Genomic DNA, 21,080 nt, shown 5'->3' on the forward strand with positions numbered 1-21,080 from the left:
ATTGAGTACTTTCTCCACCACTGTCTGTTAGCATAAATACATAAATTGCATCTTGATGTATCAGAGACAAAAAGTGATACCATCTGAAATATTTTTTGATACATCTGATTTCATTTTTAAATTCTCATCTTGAAAGTAGCTACATTTCAGTCTGCCTGACTGTAATAGTTTCCTGAGTAAATCTTGTTTGAGTTCACTAATCAGAAAAATATTGAATATTTCAGTTTCCAGCTGGTCACTGGTCATGGTCGAAGAAAAAAAAAAAAGCAAACAAACAAATAAACAACAAAAAAAAAAACCTTAAAAGACAAAAAAAAAAAAAACAACAAAAAAAAACTGGCAGTTCTCTCTGGCTACCTACCCACTTCAGTGCATCCCGTTTCTTCTGCAGACTAGAAAAGTCCCATCTGAGCTGCAGGTGTGGAAATGATACATCTTATTTGTCTGAGCCTTCACAATCCGGCCATGGTTGAAGGTCCTCAGACATTTACAGCTAGCCTTGCAACAAATCACCCTCAAGGTCAGAATGTTTATCTAATGCCAGAAACTGTTGTCACAAGACAATTAATGTTTTCTCTTCACCTGTCAGTGGTCACAATGTGACATTTGGGTGGTGAACATAAAAACTCTGGATGTTATCTGCAGCCCATGCATGCCCCGGCCTTGGATATGCTGCACACCCTCCATGTTCCCCAAAACACTCAATTTTTACTTTCATCTTCAGAAAGAACCCAATATATTTTGCAGCGGTATTGAATTATGCTGTGCAGATAAGCCTAAAGTAAATGTAATTCAAAGATAACAGATCATTTTGTTAGCTGATACAGTCCAAAAGAAAAATGAACTTTAAGTTAAGAGCAATATGAAAAATGCAAGGTTCAGTTAATGACACAAAAAAGTGTTAATTCCTTTAAAGCTTCGGTAAAGCATTTCTTTTCCGTATTTTGGGTAAACTGAGTCTTTAAGCAAACTTCCAGCCTCTGTAAAAGGCACATTCCTCTTCATGCTGCTCCCATTTTTCTCTGTCTCCTGTTTTTAGTTTGCCTGTAACAAAAGGAGCAGATAATCTGTCCTCAGGCGGGCAGCTCTCCCATTCCTTCTTCTCTTTGTGGCTTTAGCTCATTCTTTTGATTCCTTTCAATCCATAATTATAACAACACTGCCAAGGCATCTGGACAAGATGAGCGTTTTTGCACAACAAAGCCTAACTGCAGCATCTTTACATCAATACATCTTTATACTTTTGTATTACTGTATTGTATTTCAATAATTACAATACAAAGCGATACTGTATAGGAGTTTCAAAATACTAAGCAGAATAATTTATGGAAAGTGCAGTCTGCTGGCAGAAAGAGGGCGCTGTTCTCGAAGTGCCGTCAGTGCTGCAGGTCAGCAGAGCTCCTCATAAGGCAGATGGAGGAAGCAGTGAGAGGGCAGCAGAATTTACTCTGCCAACATGTTTGGTCTGCTCACTAAAGCAAAGCAGAAAGCCTCTGAGTAATAAGGCAACAACTATTCAGGGGTTTACAGGAAACATGGTGGTAATTTGGAAAGATGCCACCACTGCTGTTACCATAAGTTTGAGTCACAGTCAGCCGATGGCAAACTCAATAATCTGTTTGCCTTTTAGCAACAAAAAAAAGCAGCTTATTTTTTCCTTCCTCTCTTTCTCCCTCCTTCTTATCTTTATTCTCTTTTCTGCTCATTTCTCCCACGTATCTGTAATGGAGAGTCAATGAGCGTGACTTCATGCAAAGCTCTCTCTGTCTCTGTCTGACTGTCCCACCACATCCCTTTAACTTCTCCTCTGCCCTGCCTTTTTCTAAAGAGCTTCCGCTGCGTAGCTATCCCCGCTTACATCCGGCCTGCTCTGATTCTCATGTTTACAGAGATGCTGCAGCGCCTCAGCGATGGCAACTGCATGAATAAGAACCGGATCAGTACATGCCTTGGAAACTTATTAACACCACAAACATCAACGTGAAGAAGCAATGCAAAGTAGAGCATAATTGGAAGGTGGAATTAATAAAATAAATGATTTATAGTTGTTTTTTTTTATATATAAAAATAAGAAAAGGTTGGGATTGATAGTGCTCTAGTTTTGTTGCACATCTCTTCCTTGTACAAAAAAAGTTCAAGCTCAGTCTGATTTGATAGTGTCTGTAAACATCTGTGTTCAGTTTTGCCCCAGATTCCCAAATGTATTTAAGTTTGGGTTTCTCTATGCATTAATATCAGAACCAGATTTATAGCCAAAGTTTCTGCACACAAACAATACATTTGACTTTAGTTCCACTTTGCTCTCAATATACTGGCAGTTAAATATAAATATCTAAACTTGGGAAGGAAAAAAAAAATATCCAAACCATGTCTGGCTGCTTGGTAATTTTTTGATGGAAGGTTAACCTCTGACCTCTAGATGTTTTCAACCTGAGTCCAGAGGTGGCAGGTTGTCCTGTATTCAGGAGGAGGGAAAGATTTTGCTTTTGGTTGTTTTGTTCAAGATGAATGTAGCTGTATGGATATCTTACAGAAAACTGTACAGACTAAGCATGGTGTCGACTGCTTAATAAATAAATTTTATAGACATAGAATGAGTAGAAATTAGACATGTAAATAATGTGGGATATATTAAACTGAGACAATTGGGGAAAGAATTAAGCTTATTTGTTCTTCCTACTCCTTTTTGGATTGCATATGGAAGTTTTGTTTTTCTGTCTGATTATTATTATGGTTATTTTATTTTTTCTCTGACATTTTACGTGTTTGAAATGAATAAAGATTTCATTTCATTTCAAACTTCCTCCCTGACCTGTCAGCAGTGTTCCTTGGTCCTCTATTTGTTCACTAATATCCTCTAAAAGACCTCTGAGCTCCTAGAGTTTATACACAGGTGAACTCTTTTTAATAATTCACAGACTTCTGGAGGCAGTTGGCTGCACTTGATGTTATTTAGAGGTATTCAAGTGAATGAGGCTGAGTGGAGGCCACACTTTTAAAAACCCATGCATTATTTCCCCTTCCATTTCAGTTTTAATTGCAATTTCTGGTAGGCCTATCACATGTAGTCCCAGCGAAAGTCTCTGGTTGTCATGTGATAAACGTGAAAAAGATCAAGAGGGGTAAATACTTCTGTCAGGCATCGTGCACAGCCCCTGGAAAAATCCACATTTACAGGATCAGAGGAGAGGAAAGAGAGGGGAATAGATCCGCTCAGCGTGTTTCCACGCTCACACAGACAGGCAGCCTGCTCTCACACTTGGACACAAACATTTACAGGTTTAGGTCGCATACAGAGACACAAAGCAATATGGCAAGGACACGACACACACGCAGCACGGCTTACACACACAAGAAACTCATATCTGCACGCATATCATTGTCTCACACTTGGAAACACAACCACTCAGGCCATAATTATAGATACACAAGCAGGATCCGCATCTGTGTATCCGACAAAACCTCACTCTTCCTCCCACAAGGACACGAGTCCAAACCTCAGAGTGCATCAGCTACCAAGACACATTATTTTACCTCACTTCATAAAATCTCAAATAAACACATCCACGCATGCATGCAAACTAATTCCCTCTGTCACTCACCTTGCACCTCAACGTCTCCTTTGTACCAGCGCAGCTTGGCAGGGGGCTTGCTGCCCGTGCTGGTGCAGGTGAGGGTGACTTTTTCGCCCTCTGGCACTGGATTTTCAAAGCCAGAGATCTGAGGCGTACCGGGCACACCTGCAGAGAGATAAAGCAGCATAAATAGTGGAGAGTAAGCAGGAGAGGGACAGGGGAAAACTTTTGTGCTGCAGGGCTCACCTTGTAGCCAGAAACAGCAATAACTGAAGGCTTGTGGCAAAGCTTCCAACAACTGCTGCATATGCTTGCAGAGCTGTAGCGAATTGATTTGGGTAAAAGTGAAGATGAACAGAACGCTGTGATACAGCATCCACCGTACTAAAGACCAGCTTGAATTTATTATATAAGATAGAAGCCAGATAAGGAAAAATAATGATGCAGTGGCTTGTACTCAAAATGCTTCATGGCTGTGCACAGCAGCCCAAATGACCTTCCAAGGTATCACACCCATTGCCCAGACTTATTAGTGTTTGTCACGCCTGGTGCACTGGACGATTTCTCTATTTTGCTGACAAGGGACCAATTAGGGCTATACAGATAATGACTGTTTCCGTCTCAGAGGGGAAACCTGAAGTTTCAGTATGGATATAAACCTCCTGGATCGGACACTGGGTTATTTGCAGGCAATTCCTGAGATGGTTTTATCTGAAATACCAAACATTTGAGTGGATTTCATATTTTTTCATTATTCATGTATTAAATACATTCTGACTAGTAGCAATCCAGACAGTTGTCTGGATTGACAAAACAGAAAACTGATAACACTGCTTTACAATCACAGGCAAAGTTCTAATATGTTTGTCCTGGACCATCGGAGCCATAAAAATCAGATATTTTCCCAAACCTAACCAGCTACTTTGCCCAAACCGATCCACAACAATAACAAATCTGCTCTAAGATCTAAAAGAGCAAACATAAACAACAAAAGCAGCATAAAAAGTAGAAAAGAACAGATCAATAAAGCAAGCCTTACAGTCAAGAGTCAACCAGACTCTCCTGATTAAAATTGCACTTGTTCCATCAACATTTAATGCACTATAACAGAGGCTGCTTTTGTTCCTGAGACGCAAGGTTGAACATGTTCAGCATCCAAACAAGCAAACATCTAAAGAGATGGCATTTGGTCAGGAAACCTTGAGACAACGTTTTTAAAAGTTAGACAACTTATTGTGTCGTAGTTTGTGTGTATTCTTTGAAAGGCACAACAGCCTATCTGGGTTCCAGCACTGAATTTCTTTGCGTTTCATACTGTTATACAGTTATGCAAAGAAAAATAGACATCTCATAAAAAATGTGTTATTTATTAAAAATAAATAACTGAATTAGTAAGTTTTCTTGGAATGTTGCATGTTTTCTATGCCAAACATGTTCAGGTGTATAGAAAGTATATTTTTTCCAGAAACTCTTTGCCTGCCTTTAAGATTTCTCTGGCGAACTTTACTACATCTTAAGGTTTCCTTCTTGCAAATGTCCCATGAAAGTTAAACTTTTGCAGTTTCCTTCTGATTTTAGAGCCAACATTTTCATACTAAGAGTTTTTGTTTGACGTGATTTTTTTTTTTTTTTTTTTTTTAATAATTATGAAACAAATCTAACTGCATACTTTAGGTGCCATCATTCCACTTCTGGCTTTTGGAGACTTCTTTTAGCATGCTGTGGTCTGCTTTCAGGATAAACTTGTTTGAAAAGCCAGACTTCTGCATGTTGATGGTTATTTTGAATGTTTTCCACTTGTAGACCGTTTTCTATGTAGTAGAATGGCTGATTTTAAATTCTTTTGACTCCTAAGGTGCTGCAATCGTTTTTCACACACTCTTTCTTTCTTTATAGCCTCAACGTTTCACTGAAAGGATTTAAGCTTTCACAAAACATGCTTGATTTATTCACATTTAGACCCACATAATACATATAAGATATGCCGACATACATGGCGAGATAAAATGCAGTGTGACAGCTTAACACTGGTGTTTTTCTGTATGAAGACACAAAGATCTGTTCTCCGAATGTCTGAAAACAAAACTAAACAATGAAATAGTGAAGAAAAAAATCTAAAAGAAACATTTGTTGTTGGTGTATAAATGCACTCTGGCAGGCTGCAGATGTAATTGACCACCATGTAAGTTGTAGCTCTACGCTGGCTCAAGTTCCTCAACTAAAAACAGCCTCCAGGAGTTCTGACTTTGAGCCCCAGTTAGAATGAAAATGTGTCGAGAACAATCAGCCAGAATGGAAATAAGTGGGGGATTTACAAAATCAAAAAACACCAAAGTTTCAAAAAGTTACGGTTTTAAATCCACAAAATGTGCATCCCATTCCTACCTGGCTACCTGACTGACAGCCAGACTGGTAACCAGCAAAATACATGTTTTATAAAATTAGCATTCTCATTCCATATTTTTCCAAACTGAACTGAGACAGACTTTGTGTTCAATGATAAATATGAACTGCGGAGCTGCTGGGCCGCAGTGCAACGTCAAGAAAACACTGCAGATAATTAAACTGTCAAATACTTTAGCGACAATGGCATAAATAACAGCTTCTTATATTAGACAGCTTTTCTACAGTTTCCTAACAGACGTATCTCGTAACAACTACAACTGGCTTCAACACTGAATGGAATAAATAAATGAGTCCAACTCTGCAGGACCTCAGTGTTGGCTACAATCCAATCAGGTTCGGAGCTGAACATTTTATACTGATGTGTTTCCATTTGTAAAGCAGACTTTAGACTGGGAATATGATATGACTTGGTTTAATTGTGACGATTCAGCCCATCTTATAATAAATCCATTTTGAAAGACATTTTACATGGAAATTTTACAATAACAATAAGAGTACACTCTTTCTCTGCTTAACCTTTTTTCTTTATTCATGAAGTAAAAGAGGTCAGTCGCCCCAGAGTCTTTCACTCTTGTGACAAATTTGAAATGCTAACCACATTATTTTTTCCAAGACTTGAGCAAATGACAAAAGCTTAAAGAAGCTCCCAAAAGGAAATGATTGACAAAAAAAATTCCTTCATTAACTCAACAATCCTACAATACTGGTGGCACTCATATTAAGTAGTCTAATATTTGGAGAGAAGCCCCCAAATGGCAGACGACGGTCCACTGAGATGTTCACAGGAACGCAATTAATTCTACGAGAGGAATAATACTGTGTCATCTCTTTAAAATGCTATTTCTGCAATTCAAATGGAGCCAATACACAGCAAAGTGTTGGTAATCCAGCTTGGCTAAGATCATCAAATAAATTAGTTTGCAAAATTGAGATCTACTCACAAAGTGACGGTGGGATTTACCTTGCTAAAATTTATTAAGTTACATTCACAGGCTTCAACTGATCACATCAGGATATTTGTGATAAGGCAACACAAAGTGGGGAATAAAGTGAAGAGAAACTGAAATGAAGTTAAAAAAAAACATGAAAGACACTTTTCCCCACAGCATGATGCTGCAACCACCATGTTTCACAATGGGGTTAGGGTATGTTGTGCAGAGTCACACTCTAATTACTAATTATGTTTCTTCTGAAGGCAGTTAGCTCCCCAGGGATTTATTTGTATCAGTGTAAAAGTGGCTAAATACATATTCACAATGCATTTTATCATAAATTTATTTGAAAAAAAAATGAAAACCAAGAAAACAATAATCTAAGGCAGAGCAGACTTCCTCCTTCATTCAGCTCGGCTGCTTCAGAGGTTTCCATGACGTTCCAAACTAAGATGGACAAAGAGGTCAAACAAAAACCAGAGGCCAAGGGAAACATCAAAACTCTTCCAGCCAAACCAAAATTTCATGATGCATTTTTTCTTTCCCAGCGATGTTTTTTCCAAACATAATAAAACTCAACACATTTTTGCTTAATTACTATCTTAACTTGAAGCACGAGTCAAACCGAACACAACAAAGGCAGCAAAAGTAATCCACACATCTTCTCTGCCAAATATTTTAGTAGGCCTCTTCATCACCGCCATTACAGTTGAGGGGATGGGAAGAAAACTTTCTAAACTCCATCTGGAGTCACTGTAGGCAGCACTTTCTCCAAGTGCTGGCAGAGTTTACAGTCATTCTGCTTTTTAAATAATGAACATTCGTCTGCCATCTACTTGCAAACTGCCATCTTGTGCATTAAGACTGGAAGGAGAGCGATGGATATATATATACATATTTATATATAGTCATAAACAGAAATACAGTTGAAAGATTTGGACAGGAAGGAAGAAGAGGATGAATGTGAGAGCAAAGCAAGAACGGATGCCAAGAGGAGCGACAAAGAGCCTAACTGACAAGAGCATGTGCATCTTTCTAATGAATGAATAGATGAATGAATGAATGGATGAATTAATGAATGGATGAATGGATGAATGAATGAATGGATGGATGGATGAACGTGCAGATGGATGGAACTTTTTTATAGAACACTAAAAACTAATCAGTGGCTGCACAGTGGCGCAGTTGGTAGAGCTGTTGCCTTACAGCAAGAAGGTTCTGGGTTCGATTCCTGACCCTGGTCTTTCTGCATGGAGTTTGCATGTTCTCCCTGTGCATGGTGGGTTTTCTCCGGGTACTCCGGTTTCTTCCCACAGTCCAAAAACATGACTGTCAGGTTAATTGGCCTCTCCAAATTGCCCCTGAGTGTGTGTGTGCATGGTTGTGTGTCTCTGTGTTGCCCTGCGACAGACTGGCGACCTGTCCAGGATGTACCCCGCCTCTCGCCCCGAACATTAGCTGGAGATGGACACCAGCAACCCTCCCGACCCCACTGAGGGACAAGGGTGTAAAGAACATGGATGGATAAAAATCACAATTGTTTGCAAATAAAGGCAGGGCAATTAAGTTAATTAGTATCTATAATTTTCAACATTGTACATATATATTGTATATTTTTTATTTGTAAATTCAAACAGTAAAATAAATAAAATAATTACAAAATTATACCAAAGCTTAAGCTAAAATATTAATTTGGTGTTTTAAAGCCACTTTCTTCCTATTTTGCTCAGATTGAACTTCAACAGGTGATTTTGATGTAGTTCTTATCATTGATGACATCACAAAGTACTTTAAGGTACATGAGATAAAAACATTGAGTTGGTTTTCCAGATGTAGATGATTGAAGGAACTGAGTTTCAGTCATTTGAGTGGCAGATTTCCTTTACATTGCCAAGATTTATGAAATATATTAAATTAATAAGTCTCAGTTATTTCTTTTTTCCACCATAAAAATTTGCACAATTAAGATTTTATAGTTGATCTTTGGTCACTCAGCTTGTTGCAAAAAATTATGTGTTAGTATTTTCTTTGCTAGCCTCAGAGAAAAATGCTGAAAATGACAGTTTGTCAGACAGAAAATTACATTTTAGGATCGACAGAGATTCTGAATAAACCAAAAGTGAAAACATTTTGTATAGAGCAGATCAGCTGAAGGCTGATGGATTCCTCTGCATGATTTCTCAGACGGTTTTGTGCTGCATTGTTTCTTTTTTTCCAAAAGAAATGCACACACAGTACAACCTGCTGTCACTGCGAGGTTGAAGAAAAGCACAGACAGTGAGTGTAATGCAGCAAGAAGAACTTTTTCAGGTTCTCTGTTATATTAAAAATTTTTTCTATCCTTATGATTTAAATTCAAGGGCTGCACCATCCATAACAAATTACTGGTGTAAGTTAACTTACTTAAAAACAAACGTGTTACTTATGTAATAACTTAAGTTCAAATCTTTTACGTTGGAGGTTTTCAGCTCTGACCAAGCCTGAACACCCGTTAAAGACCAACATGCAGATCTGCTTAATTTCTACTGGACTGATGTGTTTTTTCAGCAGACTCCACCCTGTGGCAGTCAGCATCCAGAGGCATCATGTGCAGAAGTGTATCTGTTACATTACATCCAACCTGTTTTAGCTCACACTTTTAAACCAAACTGTAATAAATATACATTTGAGAATGTAAATAAAGTAAGAAAAGGCGATATGCAATGTTTGCAGAGCACTGCATGATGCGATCAAGTGGTCGGTGATGCTGCATGACTTGGCTAAATATAATTCACTTGTTATGGGTGCCATAATTGAATTTAATGTCTCCATTGGCAGCACTGTTGTTCATCAGGATGCTTCTGTGATATTAGCTCCTCAGCACTGCAGAGATGCCCACAAGCAGCACTAAAAAGTGCAACGAAATAACTGAGGTGTACATCAAAAAAATACAAACGTGGTCAATTTTTAATGTACCACCATTTGATGTAGTGCACTGTGTGCGGAAGCTCCCTTGCAGAAAAGTAGCATTGAATATTAATGAGGGAATAATACTGCACGCATAGAACTGGCCAGAAAAGTCATGTTGAGACCCTTCCCTTATATTCGGAGAAAGAGAATAAAGCCCCTATAAATTATTCTCAGGACAGAGCACCGGCATGACACAGATTTTGAACGCACCGACACAGCCCTTTAAACTGGCCGTACTCAGCAGTTGTGTCCGGATGTGTAATTGTGTGTGCAGGAGTCAAATCATTCACGTCAAAACAAGGTTAAAATGCACACAAACAAACAAAGCTCTGCCAAAACCTTCCACATCTCTGCTCAATTTTCCCATGGAGATTCGTGTGTTTTCAACATTTTAGTATACATTTTTAATGGGGCGGCTCTCTCTCGGGGGTCATGAAATATTTAGGAAATGCAGAATACAGTGTCACAGCTGTCAACTACAGTGAATTAAGAAAAAAAAATGCTTGAGTCACAATTACAGGAATATGAAATGAAACAGAAAGGAGTGTTTCTCATGCTAATTTAAAAGAGCTGAAGCAAACCAGGCTTCACTCTTCATCCTTCTTACAAAATAGCAACTTAACATTTCTTTTGGCTGCTGCTCCCAATGCTGTCCAGGGCAACTACGTTTAATTCCCTCATTAAACCCTGCATAACCACCAAGCAATCTGAATGAATGAATGTTCGAGGATGCTTCCGCCGATGCCGAACGAAAAACGCTAAATTTGAGAACGAGCCCTTTGGCTTTTTTCAACCATGCAAACGTAAGCCATCCCGCTCCACCCTTAGCGTTTTAATTCTAGCATCTCGTTTTCTACTTAGAGCAGTTTCCAAAAAAAAAAAAAAAAAATGAGGCAGAAATCCTTGGCAGCTCTGGTTGTCATCCAAGAACTTCTTGGCTAGTTTCAGAGCAGAAAACACAGATGAAACTTTTATTTTTCACAAATAAACTTGGAGTTTTAAACATTCTTGTTTAAACAGAAGTTGATGCAAAGTTTAGCGAACACAAAGAATCCTCCATTAAATTTAAAAGTATGTGATTATTGACATGAAATTTGCACAGGCTGTTAGTAAAAACCCAGGAAATCCACACATATGAAGAAATCTGCACAAAGAAACCCAGAAATAATTACAACAGTGAATTAAGAAAAAAAATGCTTGAGGATGACAAAGAATAAGTTTAATCATAAGGCTGCAAACTTTTTAGGAACTCTTTGCTTTTACACTTTATGTCATGTTCATTATGGAAAACCTTGGTAGTGAGAATCTTTTTCATGGCCATCAGGATTAAACTGGCTAATAATAATTTACCCTTACAGGAAGGAGTGCTTTCTAACTACTGACAGGTTTCAGATTTTCTGAATTTACATTCATTTACTCATTTTATCACTCATTCATCTTCATTATGCAACTTAATTTATGGAATAATCTGTGTTGATCTATTTGTATTTGTGGTTGAATTGGGTTATTACTGAGATTTGCTTATAAATTTGATGTCAATCGGAGCATTAGAGATATAAAAACATAAATGTGTTGAGTAGTTTTTGTTCCCCACTGTGGCAGTCTGAAAGGAAGGTTTTCAGTCTTGGATTTCAGACAAAAAATACTGAATCATGTTTATGATTTCTGATTGAACAGGACTCCTGTGGCTACTGTCAGTTTTCTAACATGCAGAAACAACTTCTAGTCATTTTGTTACTCCATCATTTTGTACTTTTGCAATTTTTGCTTGCATGGTACCCATCTTTCTGTTCATAAAAAGTCATCTGTGTTCAACAGACATTTTGTTCCGATTATACTCTACAAAACCTCTAAAATATTTGTACTCTTGAATTGAATTATATGTTAGGCTTTGTTGTTTATCAATTCCCAAACAGATAAACTGATACTTAGAAACATGTGGGCAAAAAACAAATGAGTGAACAGTGAAATTAGCCAAGAGTGGTTTGAGATATTAGTAAGTGTTGTTGATTGTAAACAAGCCCACCACAGCTTCTCTGGAATACCAGAGCAATTCTGCTTTGCTTTCCAACTCCACGTCTCCGTTGTGGTTGTACTTTAAAGCCATTAACTGTTACATTGCAGCCTTTGCTTTGTTCTCAGCAAAACAATAAAATGCAGCCACTGAAACCCAGAGCTGAGTAACAACAACAACAACTTTACAAATCAAAATCAATACGATAAAGACTGTTTGTAAAGGGGTGGGGGCAATTAGTGCAACGTCCAATGAGCAGGCACATTCTCTACTGCCATGGTGACCACAATTTACTGCCTGCTACAGGGACGCATCACAAATGGGTAATAACATTCATCTCACTGAGGATGAGTGGAGCTGCTTTATCTTCACCAGAGTTATGTGAGGTCGCAGCCTTGCTCAGAGGTTAACAACATAAACAAGGATCAGCATCAAACTGGACGGAGATGGAGCTCTGCAGGTCCGCCAGCAAAAGTTGTGCTTCCTAAGACAAGTTTTTGGTTCATCTAATACGTCACTGAAAGCAGTTTTATAAAAACTCCAATTACCCGAGTCTAATGAAAATCAGGTTGCATCATGTGTGCCTCAGCACAGACTTAGACTTTAAGATATTTCCTGCCTAACTGCTGTGATGTCAAGAGTTTGTCTTCTATTTTTATAGAAACTCACCACTAAATGGCTAAAATATCAACACTTTGCCTAATGGCGGTGTGCTGTTTTTTTACAAGTTGCAAAAACAAAGGCTGTCAGCAGGGTCAAACTGAACATGGATCTGAAGCTCAGTGGGATAAATATCCCAGCGGCGCATCAAGGGCATTTCGAGGCAGTTAGACAGGTCATGTTAAACTTCTGCAACCTGATCAGCCTTTAGTTTCACCCTGCAGTCCGACAAAAGTAATTACTTCTTCATGAAATCGTCAGGAACAACAGGAACCCCATGAAGAAAATGAAAAATAAAAAGTGCCAAAAGCCACAAGTCGTACATTTAAATTTGTCAAAATTCCAACAGGCGTACAGGAGAAATTAACGCAGACTACCATCAAGCTGGTTTGTACAAATGTTAGTCAGTCTCAAAGGAGATTGATGACTGACAAGGCAAGCAGGACTGTCACACTGCAAAGGGAACAAAGCAGCATTTTCAGAATACCTCATCTTGGGATCTAGTCAAGGCAAATAGGAGAAAGGAAGACACCTTAATATAAACTTCCCAGAGAGGAATTACGAAGACGGACAGCAGACTGACAGCTACGAGTTCTGGCAAAAGGCAGAAAGAAGAAAAAGCTCTTTGACCAAAAATCCTACTTAATTCTGAAAGCATTTTTATGAGACACATAGACACACATACCTTTCATTTTTCTTTCTGCTTGAGTTGATGTTAAAATATGCCTGACACACAGCTGCGGGGTTTATTTTAAGCCCGCATTAAAAAGTTGCAACGTCTAAATCGAGATGACAGTTCGTCTGTCAGTGTGCGGCGCGGCGAAAGCCGTGCTGTTGTGGCGTTTGCGTGACCCACCTAGAACGGTGACGGTGGCCCGGGCCGTGCGGACCGGCATGGTGAAGATGGAGCAGGTGTACTCGCCCTCGTCAGACAGCTGCACGTCAGAGATGTTGATGGAAAGCTCCGTGGGAGTCGAGCGGTGCAGCTGGATGCGGTTATCTCTCAGGGCTGAGGACCAGGAGAACAAGATATCAATAATTAGAAATGTGCCTTATGAATTGCTAAGGAAGATTTAAGAGCTGTTACGTGAGCATTTCTTTTGTTGGATGGTCTGTAGATGTTCAGCGTTTTTTCCCAAAATGTCAAATGAATCAGTTGTTGTTGGTTTTTTTTACTTGTGTAAAGCAGGATACTTCATTACATGGGCTGAGAATAGTTCAAAAGCAACCAAAACAGTTAAGAGACTGAACAACCTTTTAAAAAGAAACACGATGTGAAGCAGAACAGTGAGCCTTGTAGCTCTTTTAAACACCCGAGAGGGTTTGCTGACCTGACTCCCAGAGGACAGAGCATTCTGCAGCCTTCAACTGAAGTCAGCAAACTCTCAGTCCCCCCATTTCAGCAAAGAACAACTAACAGATTCTGTTTACAAGACCTGAGAGGTCGATCGGAAATTTATTAAGCAGAGATGCCTAAACAAGACCTGAATTTAAAGCGTTAGAGACTGGAGAGACATGGCCCTGTCACAGAATTGGTTCAGATTTTTTTTTACTGTTATTTTTTTTAACCTTGTTCAAGCAGAAATAAACAAACATGAATCATCTTGTTTTATTACTGAAAAGTTAAACAGAAAATTAATATTTCTGACATGTTGGCCAAAATTTTCTATCGATTTTCTATAGCTGCATTTTTATTGCACAATCCCCATGTCCAGCAGCCACAATTAAATTAACTCAACTGGTGTTTTCCATAAGCTACTCAATGAAGACATTTAGAGAATTACTTACAAGCTAACCTAGCTCTCTCTGGATCTCACACCTGCTGCAGGTTTTATTTTGCATTTACTTTGAAAGTTTAAGTTTTGACCTTTGTTGAACTGTAGCATACACAGTCTCACCCAAGCGGGGTGTCACACATTTATTTTGTAAATGTCACCACCCTGAAACGCCATAAATATGTCACTGCTACTGAATCCACTGAAGTGCTTCTCAAATGTCAATGTAATGATTCAGTGATGACACTACCTGCTATGCAGACACTCTGTCTGCACTCACGAAGATAAACTTACTTTGCGACGCTGATTGCTACTCCTAGCTAATTATCTCTGAACTGTCGTCTCTCCATTTTTCCTGTCCTGATGGTGTAAAACACGGTGATCTAGGGCGTCATACAGTAGGTAACACAGATACTTCATAGATGTCACATATCATGTTTTTCTAAATGCTCTTCAAGTTTAGATTCACGTTTTCAGATACTCTGCCGTACATGAAGAAAGAGCGTGACAGCAGCTTCAAAGCAAAAAAAAAAAAAAATGGTTGAGGATAAAACAGATGTGGGATTCTCCTGAATAGTGCACTAATACATGTTTCATTTTAGCGACAGATGTTTTTGTGCGGCTGCCAGATTGTTTAAAGTGCAGGCTGTTACAGCCTGCTGTCAATTTGCTTCATTAACATCAACGCCAGTCTGCTGGGTTACCATGACCTTTTAAGGAGACTTTTTACTGCTCAGCTTAAGAAAATAAAAAACAGAAACACCTACCAGTCGTGTGCTTTGTGCAAACATTCAGAGCATTAAAAGTCATGTTTGGTTGTGATGGAGCTCAAGAAAAATGCTACAAGTACAGACAATAGGAAAAGTTGTTTTATTTTAATTTTTATGATTTTTGGTAAAGTCTGTATTACAGTTCAACAGCTTGGTGGGAAATGGAATGAAAATTGGTGGAATGTCATTATCAATGTTGTAAAAGATATGGAAGCCAAAACACCAAAAATAAAAGCATAATGAACTGGAAACAATTAGTATGGCACATTTTTTTAATTTGGACAACTGCATAGGTTTCAAATCTAAAATAATTAGATGAAAGCTTCCCTAATAGGTGGTGTAAATCATAACTGGGATACAGATACACAAAAAATGTTTGGAATATTTGGCTCAAAAGGAGAAAATTAAAAAAATATATATCTCTTTGGTACATGTCACATGTCAAAAACAGGTGATTACATCATCGTTGGTCGTCATAAATAAGTACATAAAAAATAAATTAGAAAATGCAATCTTGAGTTTATGTTACACCAATACTAGATCCTTCTAATAATGACGAAAACATGAGCAAAAAAAGAAGAAAGAGCAAAGAAATCGCTGAAATAAAGGAGCAAAAGAAGAAGAAAATTACACATGGAAACATGAGGTTTCAAATATTGCAAAAGTGGGGCCTGGCAGATGAGAAGGAAATAGAACTCAGCTAAGGTAGGAAGGATGATGTAAAACCACAGGATGAAAAGCAGTAGCAGGAAGGAAGGATTAAGAATATGGGAAATGGAAATTAGGATGAGATTTGAAGGAAGGAGGTAAAAACGTATGGAGGGAGTGGAAATGAAGAAGGAGGGAAGATACCAGCCGGAGGAAGTAAGGAAAGAAACAAGTCTGGCATCTAGTGAGAATGATAACTGTTAAAAGGAAAGTAAGTTAAAGGGTGCACAGAATTTCAATCAAAAGTGAATGACATAATAGTGATGAAGAGTAGAAACAGAGAGGCAGATGTGTTTAGAGCAGAAAAATGATGTAAGAGAGGAAGAGGAGGACGAGCGATGCAGACGAGGTGAGAGCGGCAGAAAATAGCAAAGATGTAAGCTGGGTACGCGGCATCGGAAGACAAAAAGACTGGAAAAAAAACCGATGCAAATTGAGAATGAGACGAGAGAAAGTGTGTGAAAGCAAACAGAGGAAACATAAATAGCAAGGAGGATAAGGAAGAAACCACGAGGGAAGGGTGGCGGCAGCGGGGGGAACAAACGAAAGACATAAATGGCTTTGTCATCAATGAGAAATCCTGCCATGAAAGAGGGAAAGAGCACAAACGACTGAGATAGATGATGATGATGATGAAATGCTACGAAATAACGGCTCGTTTCCGTGATAGCATTGACCTCTGCTGTGTTTGTGCCGTGTGATTGCCGCCTGTCTTCCTGTCTTCTCACCTGCCTGTCTCTGTCTGCAGAGAATGTTCTACCTGTCTGACTTCCTGCATCAGCAAAGCTTACAGTTCGTACTTCGTCACCATTGCAACGAGAACTCTTAGAAAACAATGCCTGAGAGAGCAAATCATGTTCATCTCATGAATATTGCTCCTCATTCAAAGTTGTCATGCAAGAGCATGTTGCATCAACAAAGATTCACACTTAACAGAGTGAACATGTTAGCTGGCTTTACTGAATATTTGATAGATTCAATTAAAGGTCATAAGTTGGGCTTTTGTGATATGTTCTTTTCATTTATGTAGAAAAAAAGCTCAATGTCAGCATAAAAGTTTGTCGTACTTCTGCCTTCATCTCAACCAACATAAAACTAATTTCAAAAACCAAAAACGCAATTCAGAGGATGCTTAAAATAAATCTCAGATTTTCAGGAATAAACTGATTATTTCTGACAGAATGCAATAAGCGGTGTCGCAGCAAAGTACAGAAATACATAGAAAGCATTTTAAATATATCCTCATAATATGGGCTGAACATGCCATAAACTTTTAAACATTCCCCTGAAGTGTAACCTCTAATGTATGACTTCATGTTCAGGGTTTCCTCTTTTAAAGTCATGATCCATTCCACCTAACATTTTTTTTCCGCTTTTATAAGTGCATAGTGACCAGATTTAATGTGTTGTAACATTTATGTATTTAATTAGTCTGATGTCATTGTTTTCGATCCAAACAGGCTAGAATGAGTTTCCCAGCAGCAAACGCTCCAGGTGGAAAAGTTTGTAAAATCACTTTGTGCCCCTTGTTCACATGGTGGAGGATCTGTGGTGCTGAGGGCTGATTCCTCTTTTAAAAGCCCTGGGATGACAAAATACTAGATGTTAAATTTAAAAAAGGTGGCGGCTGAAACTGAAACTTGATTGTCTTAAATTTTGTCTGAAATTTACAGTTAGCAAAAATAAAGAAATTCTTCACATGTGAGGAAATGAAAACAAGATTTCCACTCAAATGTGTGAATGAAGCTGCATTCTGCTAGATGGTAACTCATATAGAGATGAGTGTCAGAATCATTTCTGTTTTCTTTTTCATCTCTGAGCTGAATGTTTTTAATGGTTGTAAATTAAGCTGAATTATCTCTGGGTTTAGGCCGACATACTGACCACTTCTCCAACATTCACGCTTTATAAGCGTTTCTGTTTAATTCCTAAACCGAGCTGGATGTTTTAATGCTGCTGCTGTAAACAATGCTGGACCTACTGAGAAGTGGATGAAAGCTGTACATGTTCAGCCTGTAAACATAGCATTATCAGTAAATGTTTTTATCTCAACAGGAGCTGTCGCACATTGTGCATCAGATAAAGGCTTGGCTTGTGCGTTTCATGTTCAGCTGTTTGTGTTCTTATTTGAAACGAGTTAAAAGAATGAAACAGACAAGAATTCAGGACTAATTAAGGGAGACATCATTATGGAACATCTCTCTCTGGATGATGAGGCGCATCCCTAAATGTATTTGTTATTATTTGTTTATTTATTCATTCATTTATTTCAGAATGTTTTCATAACACAAAGAAAACAAGTACCAAGTGTCACAATAACACATTTTGCTGGACGATAAATTGTTCCAGTAATCATCTTGATAAACAATAATATGTTTTGAGGCAATTTTCTATTAGTGTTGTATATTGATAATGGCGTAATAATACAAGTTTGCCCTCTCTGTGATCAATAAACGTTCATTTTGAAAAAGACTCTTAAATACTGGAGCATATTTTAAATGTCCAAAAATAAAACCCGACAACCAAAATCATAAATAATATGGATTATCATGTCACTAAATACAAAATGCATTAGAATAAAACGTATTGAAGTCATTTTAATTCATGATGTGATTAATTACAGCAGTTACACTACTTTAGAAAAGTAGTGGTTATTTATTTAACCCTTTAACTTGACTTGATGTTCCATAATCGGCTCTGCTGATTATTTGTAAATCAGAGATATGACGTAATATGAGGAAACACATGATTGACCTGTAACTGCACTGTCACTGCAACGTTTTGCTTCCTACCCGTCTTTCTCCCATTCTGGTCCATTTGATATCTTATGGTGGAGGAGCTATATTTGTGTTTGTTCATATTTTTTCTGTCTCTTCATGAGTCTGTTCAGCTGCCGTTTGCTCCCTCTTGTGCACTCACAGACACACCTTTGTTCCTCATGGTATATTTTCAGTTATTTTATCCAACACTACTTTATCTTCATGCCTTATCGCCACGCAAGGTCATAGCATTAGTCTTCATGAGCTCCCCACTTTGGGTGGGTTTGTGAGGCATACAGTCGCACACATATCCCCGCCTGCTGGACCTTGTGCTCAGCTATCAGTCTCCTTAATTCTCCTCCCCTCGTCTCTGCTCAATCCTCTTTCTTCCCCTCCTACTTCTTCTCCTTCATCTGCCTCACTTACATCTCACCCTTTTCTAATCTTTTCACACCCTAGGCCCCTTCACTTCTTTTTCTTCTTTCCCCCGTCTCTTTCTCTTTTCATTATAAACGATGCGTGGCTCTTGCACCTACAGGTGTGATGGATTTTCAAGAACGATATCATATCTAGTTACGGGGGCATATCGATCGGGAGGCCCCTGAAAATTGCACACGTGCGCTGGTGCTGTTTAGTCTGATGCGGGTGAGGTAAATAGTCTGCCAATAGGTCGCGCTCTGATGTTTAGCTTTTATTTCAATGGTGAAGGGATGTAATGAATTTCTGAGCTCGTGTATAAACAGGATTTATGGACAGGACATGTGTGTGGGAGTACATGGCAGAGGAATGCTGCTGAGTTCTGTTTATCTGCTGGTCTTGGTTGGATGTGAAACCTTGCCACATCCAACACACACTAGATATTCATGCAAACATACAATGCAATGCACAATTGCATAAATATATTATCTATCCATCCATCCATCCATCCATTTTCTTACACCCTTATCCCTCAGTGGGGTTGGGAGGGTTGCTGGTGCCTCTCCAGTGAACGTTCTGGGCGAGAGGCGGGGTCACCCTGGACAGGTCGCCAGTCTGTCGCAGGGCAACACAGAGACACACAACCATGCACACACACACACACACACCTAGGGAGAATTTGGAGAGGCCAATTAACCTGACAGTGATATTTTTAGATTGTGGGAGGAAACCGGAGTACCCGGAGAAAACCCATCCATGTACAGGGAGAACATGCAAACTCCATGCAGAACGACCATAAATATATTAACGATTTAAAAACAAAAACATAAACAAAGCCAAAATCCAACAAGTTTTTTGTTATTTTGAGTTATAGCATTCAATAATGCATGCTTTCATCAGAGAAAAAAAAAACAACTACTTTTCATAATATGGGATTACTATGGGAGTCACAGTGTGTCACAACTCACAGAGCAGTGGTTTCCAGTCTGTCTTCAGAGCCCACTGTCCTGTGTATTTTACATCCATCTCCAGCACAACTGATTTAAATGGCTGAATTAACCCCAGAGCCACAAAGAGCTGCAGAAGCCTGTAATCACCTATTCATTTAAGTCAGGTGTGTCAGGAAAACACCTGAAACATGCAGGACATCAAACCCCAGATATCTGAGCTGGGATCTCAGATGTAGGTAAGAGGAAACGTGGAAAATGGGGTCCTGGTTCAGTGAGATTAGAATTTATCTTCTTGGTCTGCATGTGAGAAAACTGACACTGCACATCACCCTGAACATATTAACCCCATACTGAAGCATGGCAGAGGCAACGTTGTCCTGTGTCAGCAGTTACAGAGAAATACATTTCCCTGTGTGTAAGAATGGGTGGAGCAAGACGCAGTTCAGCACTGGAGGAAAACCTGGTACAAACCGCAAGAGTCCAAACAAACCAAGAGCTAACATGAAAGATAGTTCATGTATAAAAGGCCTAGTTCAACTGAAATTATTTAATTTCAGTTGAATAATTTGTCAGATGTAAATATTGATAATCTAATCAAACTGAGCCTGATCTACTTTTGAAAAAAATAAATAAATAAATTTCAATCTAAACATGTGATCCTACAACATATTGACTTTTCAGAGATTTTTTAAAAGATTTTATTGCCTCTAGTGGCCTTTATTTGATAGTAAACTGACAGGAAAGTGGATAACGAGAGAAGGGGAAGACATGCGGCAAAGGTCGTCAGCCCAGGAATCAAACCTGCGACGGCCACGTCCAGGACCAAGGTTTCCATATGTGTGTGGTGCTTAACCTCTGTGCCATCACAGCACACCCTTTCAGCTTTTTAATTGCAAAAAAACTTAAAAAAAATATCAGTTTCCTTAACCTGTACCATAATGTCCTTCTTTTTTGTTGGTCTATTATATAAAAATCCAGTAAAACACACTGACGTTTGTGGTTGTAATGGTTTGACCTCTGATCAGGTCTCACTTGATGAAGAACTGGCAACCTCAAAGGACCGTGGTTAAAAAAAAAAAAAAAAAAAAAAAAAAAATTTTTAAAAAAAATAAAAAAAATTTTGGAAAAAATCTCTTTTTTTGTGGACTTTTTTTTTTTTTCATTT

The 21,080-nt window shown here is 38.6% G+C and overlaps 1 protein-coding gene across 7 annotated transcripts in view; it reads right to left on the reverse strand.

The window, feature by feature from the left end:
• Nucleotides 1–21,080, reverse strand: part of cadm3 (cell adhesion molecule 3) — a 146,844-nt gene that overhangs the window by 47,866 nt on the left and 77,898 nt on the right. For all 7 annotated transcript variants that reach the window (XM_015056666.1, XM_015056672.1, XM_015056671.1 and 4 more), the window contains exons 4-5: nt 13,393–13,545; nt 3,603–3,740 (exon numbers count right to left, since the gene is read on the reverse strand). In XM_015056666.1, coding sequence (XP_014912152.1) covers nt 3,603–3,740; nt 13,393–13,545 — 291 coding nt within the window. The remainder of the gene's footprint in view (nt 1–3,602; nt 3,741–13,392; nt 13,546–21,080) is intronic.

This window comes from Poecilia latipinna, unplaced genomic scaffold (genome assembly GCF_001443285.1).
Source record: "Poecilia latipinna isolate Pla-1442-1.1 unplaced genomic scaffold, P_latipinna-1.0 Scaffold1398, whole genome shotgun sequence".
Classification (NCBI taxonomy): domain Eukaryota; kingdom Metazoa; phylum Chordata; class Actinopteri; order Cyprinodontiformes; family Poeciliidae; genus Poecilia; species Poecilia latipinna.